Here is a 12295-nt window from a genome sequence, read left to right as displayed (position 1 = left end):
AAAAGATTAATGGAATTATGGGTAGTCTTCAAAGGTTGAAATCTTTTATTTCCAAGAGAGAAAAAAAAAGAGTGTTTTATGGATATCAATATGGATATCAATATAAGCTTCTTTTAAATAAAAACTAAAACAATCATTATATACTTATAAAGGAAGCATTTTTCCTTTCACCACATTCATTTGAAACTCCCATTCATTTTTCCTTTTACCACATTAATTTGAAACTCTCATGACTTTTCAATTTCTTTCTAATAATTATTATAAGTTAGTTAATAAGATTAATTAAATATAGAACCTAAAGTGTAAATATATATAAACTAAATTTCAATATTAAAAGAATATATTTTCTTCTACTTATAAACTTATGTTTTTAACTTTTAACATATTATACTTAATTTATTAGGTCTAATATGTTGTTGTATGTAAACCATTATCATTTTAAAGCTACAATTTTTGAACAATTTGTATAAAATAATTAAATTGTTAATTTAAATATAACCTTACATGATTAACTTAAATATAAATTTTAGTTCAACTTAAACAACCCAAAGAATATTTTATAAATAGTTAAATGTGATAAATTATAGTGTCTTTCTAATAATAATTGTAAGTTGGTTAATAAGGTTAAATAAGTATCAAACCTAAAGTGTAATCATAAATAAACTAAATTTCAATATTAAAATAATATATTTACTTCTAATTATAAAGCTATGTCTTTAACTTTTAATATATTATACTTAATTTATTAGATTTAATATATTATTGTATGTAAACCATTATCAATTTAAAGCTACAACTTTTGAACAGTTTGGACAAAATACTTAAATTCTTAATTTAAATACAGTATAACATTATAGGGTCAACTTCAATATAAATTTCAGTTCCACTTAAATAACCCAATGAATATTTTGTGAATAGTTAAAAGTGATAAATTGTAGTGCTAAATGCAAAAACTAAATTGTAATATCAATTTAACTAAAATATTTCTTAAAGATATTTTTATAATCGTTAAAAGTTTGAAATAAGTAGCTTAAAATAACTTCCAATAACAACAGTTAAAAATAACTATATATAAATGATTATATTGTTACCTTTAAAAAAGTTGTTTGATGTTTTAAATAATTACAATGGTAGAAATTAAAACGTTAAACAAATAAATTTAAAATTTTAATTAACAATAACAACAACTATAAATAACATTAAACTGCATATCATATTTAATTTTATTCATGACTAACCCACGGGTAGAGGTCATTCAAAAGATTGAGATTATGCAGTTTTAATAGATGTATATATTATTATATAATTCAAAATAATCAATATATTATATCAACTTAGTACACAAATTATTATATCAAATTTAAAAAACAACATTATTGTCATATTTAAAAAAAATTATATATATATTTATAAAGATTTCAACTATATAGATGCTTCTGCGCAACGCGCGGGCATTCGCTTAGTATTGATATAAACCAATGTACAAATCTTATCCAAGTCCCTGATATGAAATCCAATCTTCTTTTAAGACATAATTTGCCGTAACCAGTATAATCTCTACACACCTCTCTTATGATACTCATTTCTAATAAGAAACAAACATTTCTTCCATGGACGAAAGTTCCAGTCAATCACGAAAGAGATGATTACAACATTCTAGGAGAATGATTTGTTGACATGACCATTTCATCAAAAATTAAAAAAAAAAACATTGAGAACTAGAAAAACCTTTTGTATATTAAAAATCAAACCTTATACTAAAAATTAAACATTCTTTGGGACATTGCATCAAACACTTGGGGTGCCTATTCCATTATAGCAAAAAAAAAATTGTATGCAAGTTGAGGAAAAACAATAAATGTAAGCTTGTGTGGAGAAAAGAAAACAAATTATACGAAACAATTTTTAGATTCCAAATTTATTGAAAAACTAAGTGACTTGTACACATGAAAAAAATCAGTTTGAATTTGTTTTTAAAGAAGACACATACTTCTAATTTAAGATGTGAATTGGCTAGCGACTTCTATTCTTTTACAGAGATGATTAAAATTGGTATGTGAGGGTGGTCGGCTTGATAACGATGGTGGCCGAATACGAACATGATGATGTTCATTGGTATGTCGATACCTCCTGTATTCATCTTTTCGTCAAAACATACACATACACATAGAGAAGAAAGAAGAGGTGGATGCAACAAGGAGATCGTATATTAAGAGCGGGAAGGAAGTCAGCTCCAGAGGTGGGGAAAGAAGGAAGGCGGTGGATTGTTATAAAGTGGTAAGTGGGTGGATTTTAGGGTTCATAAATTGATTTCCTAGATTTAAAGGTAATTAAAGATTTTCTTTATTTACCCTAATTAATAATAGCTAGTATTACTAAAATACCCTTATAAATTCATTGAACCTATCTCTCTCTCTCTCTCTCTCTCTCTATATATATATATATATATATATATATATATATATATAATGTGGATGGATAACTATTGTGCGAACGTGTAGACAATGCTATTCTATGAGAATTACTAAAAGAATAAGTTGTTTAGTAATGTGAATACGTTCAACCTCACACAATTATTATAATTTCTATTTATTCTCACTAATTCTTATTCATTTTTGTTCTCACACATCGTTTTTCACTCATTTTCATTCTTACAGAATACGACTCAATAAACATTTTGACAACATTCTGACAGAATGTCAATAATAATAATAATAAAGTCTATTAATAACCTTATAGACGATTTAATTGGTGAGAATGCATGATAATGTCAATAATCATGTTAGATTGAACGTATTCACATTATCAAACAAAATATTTTCTTTGTCATTTTGCCAAGTATTACTCTAATACAACTCCTCATTAATATTATGTCATGTATCATTTAGATATATTAGGCAACTCATTTCAAAATTCAAATTTATATTTTTGTAATTATATGTTAAATTTGAAGTTATAATAATTTTAAAATTTAGATGTATCCCTTAATTAATAATTTATTTAAAATGGATTATCTAAAATAATTAATTAATAATTATAATTTTTTATTATAAAAGTTTAATTAATGTTATAACTGTGGTTTGTGCGGGTTAAAAACTAGTGTGTATATATATATATATATATATATATATATATATATATATATATATATAGAGAGAGAGAGAGAGAGAGAGAGATAAAGCAATAAATAAATATAAGCGAAAAAGCTAGAAATCTCAAGAAATATGTTGTTCACAATGTGTGGTTCTATCCTAAGTGTATTCAATATATTTTATAATTTGGTAATGTAATATTTTGAAACAAATCAAAGGAGTGTGAAAAGCAAAGAGTGCACGCTAAAGACCTTGGACCCAATTAATCTTACAGAAATTTAATAAATTCTTGAGGTCTATAAATCAATCAACTTATTAAGCAGCCCCCTCTTTTACGTACTAATTTGACTTTGTATGTATTAATCTTCTAGACCGATCACACCCCCACCAATTAAATTCCACTAGAACTTCTCGTTTTTAGCTACAACAACAAGCTTTAAATCCAAAAATATTCTAATAAAAAATTATTTTATAATTCTTTTATAATTTTATAAATCCACTTATTTTTTTTTTAAATTAACATGGTTTTGATAATTTATTTTATATAATTTTACATGTTATTAAAGCTTCAAGTATTTTTTTCCGAATATTCATATACAAATAAAAACTATAGTTTCGAACATTTAGTTACAAGCTGCCACCTATCAGCTTCCAGTAAGTTTTGCACTTTGTTGAACATAAGGTGTGCCGAAATTAACCGATCAAATTGGAACCAACTAATCCAATTAAGAACCGACCGATTGGATTACATATCTAATTACAATTTGAATAGATCAAATCTCAAATCTCAAAATCCATATGGATTGGATCGTTTATTGGATATCTTGAAAATCTAATAAATAACCGAACCAAACTAGTCCAATTGGATATCTAATTTTAATCCAATAAATATAATATATTATTATCCAAATCCATTTAACATTATCAATTATTCAATAGAATAAGTTGAAGATTTTAAGTTAATATTATTTTGTTAGTCTTATGGTTAGTAGGGATTAAAATTAGTTGGATAATAAATAACAAATGAATTAAACCAATAAAAAAATATTAATTTGATAAAACCAATTGAATCCAATATCCAATTGGATTGGATGGACGGTTATGTTTTTATATGACAAAATCTAATATCCAATTGACGATTGGATTGGATCAGTTCCATCAATTTAGTTTTTTTTTTTTAACCGGCAAATATTATAAGGAACGACCGCCTAGCAAGGTACTAGGCGGGCCCAAAAAAAAAGAAAGGAATTACAATTGGTTTTGGATTACAAACATTTCAGCAGGCAAGTACACCAATCAGATCGTGTGTCTAAGCCAAATGAGGACAAGAGACTTAACATTAACATTATCTATAATCTGGAAGGGGGTAGATCGAATGCTCCTAAACACCCAGTCAGATCTCTTTTTCCATAGTAACCATATGGTACCATAACAAACACTAATTAGATTGTTTCTCCTTCTCTGACATCTCCCCCAAGTTTTTACAAATCTGATGAGTTCTCCGATGGTTTGGAATTGTGGATTCGGAATATCGCACCATTTAAACATCAGGTCCCATACTGTGCTCGCCGTTGGGCAACGAAACAGAACGTGCTCCGAATCTTCATCCTCGAGATGGCATTGGGAGCATGTTGAGTGTAATACTGTGACTCCTCTCTTCTTTAACGCCACATTTGTTGGGATACGTCATAGATTAGCTTCCCAAATAAAAGTATTGACCTTTAAGGGAATATCACGGATCCAAGGGATGGTTACTTCGTTGTTCGCCGGTTCTACATTATCAATCTTGAGTCTGATCGCCTCTACATGAAACGTACCATCCTCCGATAAGGGACAGTTGTCACAGTTCCATGTATCAGGTTCTGGGGTTCGCTGGTGTTCTCCAATGACATCATATAGCATCCTAAGACTATGAATTTGTTCAGCAGATGCAGCAGGGGTTGATCTCCATTCCCAAGTGTGGCCCTCTGCAAGTCTTATGCCTTTCATTCTGATAAAGTTCTAGGAATTTGTCTTTTAAAGACTCACTATCGCACCAACTGTCCAACCAGAAGAGGGTTTCGTTACCATCAATTTAGTTATATTTAAACCGAAGAACTTCACGTTCTTAGTAACTCTGTTTATTAAGATTTAATTTATTTTATATTTGCATTTAATTTTTTTTGATGATGAAAATAACGTCAAACATACGAATTTAATTTTGTTGTCAAACGAGAAGAAAACTGTGAGTATCTCTTCCATAATAAGCAAAAAAAAATATGTGAAAATAATATATATAAAATAAGAACAAATAATTTAAATTTAAAATCTAAACTGCTCCCTTCTAATTATCATCTGCCTATGAACATATATATGTACAGTCCAGTGACGACGATCAATATAGCCATCAACTTCCATTTGTTCAAACAAAACGCCGTCGTTATATAGCAAGAGCCGTTTTTACACTACTACTCCACAGCTTCAAGTCGTTCTCATGCGGCGTCAAGTTCAAATCCCACAACCATCTCTTCTCCGTCACCTGTACCGGCGGCGCCACCACCGGCCGACCACTTTTATCATTAGCACCGTCACGGTGCCTCCTCATATGACCACCCAAAGCCTGCCCAATCGCAAACTCCAACCCACAAACCGAACACTCATGTATCTTTGGCTTCGCCGGCGACGGCGGTTCATTCACGTCGGATGATTTCGGCCGTTTGTGGCTGGCACGGTGGCCGCCGAGGGCTTGGAATGACTTGAACGCCTTGTTACACGTCTTGCAGTGGAAAACCCGACCCGGTGAAGCGCCCGATTCACCGACTTTTGAAAGCAGCATCAAGCAGTTAGCCATGGCTAGACTCTCTACCTCTCTGTCGTCTTCCCAGCTTCTCTTGATCGTCATTTGTATGGAAATGATGTCGGAAATATTGTTATTTGTTAATGTTGTTGGTCTGGTCTGTAGTATGCAAGTTCCTTGGACATATATATAGTGGCACACGTGTGACGTGTGTGGTATGTTGTGGAAAAAGGAAGTGAGAGGAAAGATGACAGCGTGTGACCGCGTATTCGGAAATCGTAATAGATGAGGCAATTGCTTCAGTTAAGGAAGGAAGAGGAGAAAGTTCTTGGAAATCTAGAATAAACTAATTAAAAGTGTGGATTACGTTCTCGTGCATTTCACGTGCCTTAGTTGTTCAATACATAATTATTTGATAAGGAAAAAATAAAAACTTATGTTAACTTATTTATTATTTTTTAAGATTTAATAAATAATAAATAACTTAATCAAAATGGTCATAACAGATGGACATCTATAAAAAAATTTATTATTCGCGAAAAGTATAAATCACGCTAAAACAATCTCGCTTTGATGATGAGAAATGTCATGTAAAAATGGCTAGAGTAATATTGTTTTTATTTAATATAATAGTATGAATTATTCGGTAATTTGATACAATGTCTTTCAAATTTATTAATATTACTAATAGTTTTTACTAGTTATTTATTAAATTTTTAATTGTCATCGTATTATATAATCACCACATGCTTCATTTATCATCTTTATTAATGTCTACCTACCATCTCATCTAACATCAATTAATGTCTATCTATCATCTCATCTCACATCCTTGATAAATAAGTTAATGTTATTTTGACCTAACAAAACTAACACTTTGTATTTTAAAAAGTTGTTAATGTTATTTTTTAGCATCCTAAAGGCATAAAGTTCATATTGACCTCTTAAAAAGAGTATTAGCCTTTTTTCGGTTTCACAAGTTAAAATGATGACGTGGCATGTATATGGTATCGTTGTGACTTGGGGTTTTTTAAGAGGAACTTTTCTAACGAGAGTTTCGGACCAGCTTCCGTGCACCGACTAATCTTCGGCTACAAACATGAGACTATACCTCATGTCCCAGAGTAACTGCAGACTAACCTCCATAGCTGCAAAGGTTGAGTAGTGCCAAGATTTTAACATGAATTATCTATCATATCTTCCACATATCTTATCTAGTCACCACGACCCAAGTGGTTATAAAGTTAAACCATAAAGAACAACGCTTTAATGGTTTGGGTCAATAGGTTCATCTTTAGTGACTTGGGGTTTTAAAATCAGCTTTGGGTGTTGTAAAGTTAAACCATAAAGAACAACACTTTAATAGTTTCCACATGACCTTCTTCAACACCAAATTTGAGCTCTCTCACACCATCTACAATCACCAAACACTTTTTTTTTTATCTCCACCTTTGATGTTGATTGTCAGCTTATTGTTGTTGTGATCATTGTTGGACCCTATCAGTGTTTTCGATGAATCGTCTACAGTGACGCCATTCAAGCATGAGTAGGTCTTAGAGTAAAATGCTCTAGTATGGAATTATCTTTTGAAACCTTGGATTATGGGGTCTTGGTTTTGGGTTTCGTTGTTGAATTTTTATTTTGATTCTAGTTCATCTTCTTCTTTTGTAAATTGTAGGCGTAAAGAAACAAATGGGATAGTTGTGATTGTTGCCATGGAGAAACCATTTGTAGTGACATTTTGTGGGGTCCATTATGATGAAGGGATTGTGCACATTCTGATAGTGGTTTTCCACACTAATCTAGGTTTCTGGCAAAGAACTCAGTTTTCTGCTTGGATAATGACAACACGTGTGGGATTTTTCTAAAGGGTCAATGGTGGCGTTTGCTTGTATTTTTCCAGCAGACCAAGTTGATACTGATCGGTAAAGGTTGTTATTTGATAGATTCAAGTAACATAATTTTTCTCCACAAAAATCAAGAGAAAGAGTCTCGTTGAATAAATTGAAAGATTAAGCAGCTTAAGACTCCACAACCTAGCTATCAACTCCGGGAGATCGCCGACGATGATATTGGAGGGTAAAGAAGTGAAGATGCGGAATCATTCACGTTTATTGAATTATTAGAAATATCAAGAGAACAAAGATGACGAATCATTCCCAAATCCTGAGGAATGGAACCAAGAAGATGAGAATTGGGATGAACTAAAATGGCGATCATGAAAGACTCAGGTGTACAGTGTACCCAACCCGAAAAAATATTCGCAGGTGATACCTCACCAAGCACATGGATTTGGATAATTGAAAGTGAAATAAAGGATTCCTTAGAATTCACAGCAGAGATTGAAGAAATTAATAGAGAAATAAGGAGGAGAAGAAGAAATTGAGGAGTGTGTAAGCCATTAAAGTGGTGTTCTTTATGGCTTGACTTTACAACCCCCAAAGTTGATTTTACAACCCCAAAATCACAATGATATTATATACATATACATAACGTCATCTTTTTTACCTGTGAAACTGAGAAAAAAGAATATTGATACTATTTTTAACAAGTCAGCATGGACTTTATGCCTTTGGAGTGCCAAAAAATAACATCAAAGACCTTTAAAATTGAAATCGTTAGCTTTTTAGGTCAGAGTGACATTAACCCTATATAAATTGTGTAAACTGGATAAAAGTCCATACCAAATATATATTTCGTGTTTATTTATGTCCTCCTTCCCTTATCCCAATAATTTTTTCAAAAATCGTTCAAACGCCCTCACACTTTTATCTTCAATGAAAAAAATTAGAGCTTGGAGGGCATGTGATGAGATCAAGGATGTTATAATGGCCAAGGAAAAAGAATTTGCAATACACTTTTACAATGTCATCTAGAAAGGGATGAGATGAGTTATAACGAATCGAAAATCGAGGAAAATATAAAATGGATAAAAGACGCAAGAAAGGAAGTCATGAGAGCTAAACAATGGATAAAGGATATTGGATTCCTTTTCAAAGCATGAACGTGATGTCAGGTTTGAAGTGAAAGAGATGAATGCTAGAAAAAAAGTCTTGTATAAATTTTTAGAATGGAAAATTATAGATGATGGTTATTATTGTTTATTAAAATTAGTATCAATTTATATTTTATTTAGTAACTAGTATTTAAGTCATTTTGTGTGTTGCGGTAGAGACCTCTTTTGCAATCAATAAAAATGAAAACAATAAAAAGAAATTATGTATGTTAGCCTATATATTATTAGCCCACCTGTTTATGGGCCCTTTAGTCTTTAGCCCATTAGGTTTTTGTCTAGCTAGTATTTATATCAACTTTATTCTTTGTAGCCTTTATGATTTTCATTGAGAACCTTATAATTTCTTTCTATCATAATCATATGGAAATCTTATCATGGTATCATAATGGAGGTTTGATACGTTGTTAGAAGACTTTGTAGCAGTCATCTGTAGTAGTTTCATTAGCACTTTCGTTCAAACTGTTGATGTTTTTCGTTGGTGATATTCGTTTGTTTGATGGTATTTGTTTACTGTTGCTGCTAAGTTGCTATTGATGTTTGAATTCTTGTTTTTCGATTGATTGCTTCTGCTAGTTTGTAACTTATATCATTCTCAGATTTCTATATTGTTATTGCGGTTATTTATTAATTGCCAACATAATTGGAAAGGATGACTCCCTTCAATCAATCAGTACTTGTCTAGATGGAAAGAATTATACGTATTGGAGTTACGTTATGAAGAACTTTCTTCATGGGAAGAGTATGTGGGGCTATGTCACTGGGACTAAAGCCAAACCCTCAGTGCCTCAAGCTGAGAATTTCGATTTGTTGGTTGATACTTGGGAGACTGATAACTCCAAGGTCATTACTTGGATTAATAATTTTGTTACTCAGTCTACTGGTATGCAGTTGGCTAAATATGACACAACAAAGGAAGTTTGGAATCACTTGGAGAGACTGTATACTTAGTACAACTTTGCTAAACAGTACCAGTTAGAATATGATATTCGTGCTCTTCAAAAAAATGACCAGAGCATTCAAGATTTATATGCTTCTATGTCTGATCTGTGGGATCAATTGTCTCTTACTGAATCTAAAGAGTTAAAAGATTTTGAGCCTTACATTACTAGGAGGGAAGAACAATGTTTGGTCCAATTCTTGATGGCCTTGCATTCTGAATTCGAAGGCCTACGTGGAACTATTCTTCATCGCTCTCCCATTCCCTCAATGGATTCTGTTGTTCATGAGTTGATTGTTGAAGAGACTCGTATCAACTCTCATGCGGATAAAGGGTTTAAAGCAACCTCCATTCCTACTTCCACTCCGGTTGTGCTTGATGTCTCCTCTAATCAGTCTTGACAAATGTAACGTCCCAAAATTCAAGACTAAAAATTTCTTTTAATAAAATATTACTTAAAGTAAAATCGTCGATTCAAAGCATAATCAAAGTAATAGTTTTCAAAACACATGTTCATTATCAGAGTACTACATCCCAGGCTGTCTAAAATATGGTGTGTGCCATGCGATCATCCCGAGCTCCATCATCCGCTACCGGAAGTACCTGAAACCAAAACTGAAAACCATAAGCACGAAGCTTAGTGAGTTCCCCACCCTACCACATACCATGCAAACATACAACATACATACTGTCAGACTATTCTGGGGTGCCTGACTACCCTGTACGGCCATTCTGGGGTGCTGACTACCCGTGCGGCCATTCTGGGGTGCTGACTACCCGTGTCAAGCCATTCTGGGGTGCCGACTACCCGTGTCAAGCCATTCTGGGGTGCTGACTACCCGTGTCAAGCCATTCTGGGGTGCTGACTACCCGTCGGTCCTAACAACCGACCCTCGGGGACTATTTCACCCCTTACTGCTACTAGCACATATATCGTAACATAACATATTATCAGACATATCTGGGGTGTCTGACCTACCCTTCGGTCCTAACAACCGAACTCTACTACTATCACATACACGTATCATAACGTAACAGATTATCAGACATATCTGGGGTGTCTGAACTACCCTTCGGTCCTAACAACCGAACTTGGGGACTGGTCCCCTCCTACTACCTCTATCGCATATAACATAACAGGCCTGCATGCAAACATATCATCACATACTGTCAGACGTTTCTGGGGTGTCTGACTACCCTCCGGTCCTAACAACTGAACTCTACTGATGAGCCAGGGAGCTCCGTCCATGCTCCTACTGATAGTGAGATACGGGCCCAGCCCGCACTCACTCTTTCCCTAACTTGGACCTCGCCCCTAATCTGCTGCTAATGAGATGTGGAACACCATCCACACTCTGCTATTGGTGAGGTACGGGACCTCGCCCACACTCACCACCCTACCGGGCACATACAAGTATCACACAGACAACAAGTATAAACTACCATATAAACCATTCCTTGGGCACCCGCCCGCTAACATTGGACCTCGTCTTGAACAACATACTAGCATACGATGCCTAGGGCTAACCCCCGGGTCTTCTACTCATATCTACATGGGCCGGCATTGTGGCCGTAGACCCATTCACACAAAGGGAAACTCACCTGATACTGCTGAACTGCTGTTGCTAATCCCTTTGACCGCTACCTGACCACTGATTCCGAACTGCTGCTCCACTAGCTCCCCGAGCTACCAATATCAACATAACACTTAGTCCAACTGACCTCCAAGGTCAACTAAGTCAACTCTTGCCAATGACAAAGTCCTGGTCAAAGTCAACCTTTCCAGGTCAACCCTATTCGCAGAGTCCACATACTGACTCGCCGAGTTCATATACTCAGGGTCCTTCCATTCGCGACATGACTCGCCGAGTCAGTCCATGACTCGCCGAGTCCAACGATTTCCAAGTCCTAACCTGTCCAACTCGCTGAGTCTCCACCCGACTCACTGATTCGAATCTCAACTCGAAGGGTTTGGGGCTACGCGACCTGACTCGTCGAGTCCAAGAACAGACTCGCCGAGCACAAGGAAATCTTCATCCAACTCGCCGAGTTGTTCATCCAACTCGCCGAGTTCATGCCCATCTTCATCCGACTCGACGAGCTGTTCATCCCACTCGTCGAGTTCCTCCTCATCTTCATGTTACTCGCCGAGTCCACTCGAAGGACTCGCGAGTCCATTCAGATCTACATACATGCAGAGGACTTTTGAGTCATGCATGGACTCCAAACTGTAGATCTACCCTTCCCAAGCCTATTCCCCACGTAAAGTTGCAAACTTTACGTATAGAGAAGGAGATCTAGGCACAATCCACCATAAACTAGGGTTTAAGACCAAGAGGCCCCGAAATCGACTCAATGGCTGATACTTTGTGCTTCTCTAGGCCATAACACACTTGGATCTGGAATAGCAACTCCAGATCTGACTTCTAGCTCAATTGGGTGGCAAACCATGGCTTAAAAGCCCCAAATATCAC

At 34.4% G+C, this 12295-nt stretch overlaps 1 protein-coding gene across 1 annotated transcript; it reads right to left on the bottom strand.

The window, feature by feature from the left end:
* Positions 1-5305: 5305 nt before the first annotated feature.
* LOC111897062 (zinc finger protein ZAT12) lies at positions 5306-6043 on the bottom strand. The gene has a single exon (XM_023893035.3). It carries the CDS (start codon positions 5971-5973, stop codon positions 5512-5514), a length of 462 nt encoding a protein of 153 aa, XP_023748803.1. The 5' UTR covers positions 5974-6043; the 3' UTR covers positions 5306-5511.
* Between the last annotated feature and the right edge of the window lie 6252 nt (positions 6044-12295).

Source organism: Lactuca sativa, chromosome 5, assembly GCF_002870075.4.
Source record: "Lactuca sativa cultivar Salinas chromosome 5, Lsat_Salinas_v11, whole genome shotgun sequence".
In the NCBI taxonomy this organism is placed as follows: Eukaryota; Viridiplantae; Streptophyta; class Magnoliopsida; order Asterales; family Asteraceae; genus Lactuca; species Lactuca sativa.
This window is presented reverse-complemented; position numbering and strand designations above follow the sequence as displayed.

Excerpts from the sequence above, each read along its gene's own strand:
- LOC111897062 (XM_023893035.3), bottom strand. The coding sequence starts at position 5,973 with ATGACGATCAAGAGAAGCTGGGAAGACGACAGAGAGGTAGAGAGTCTA.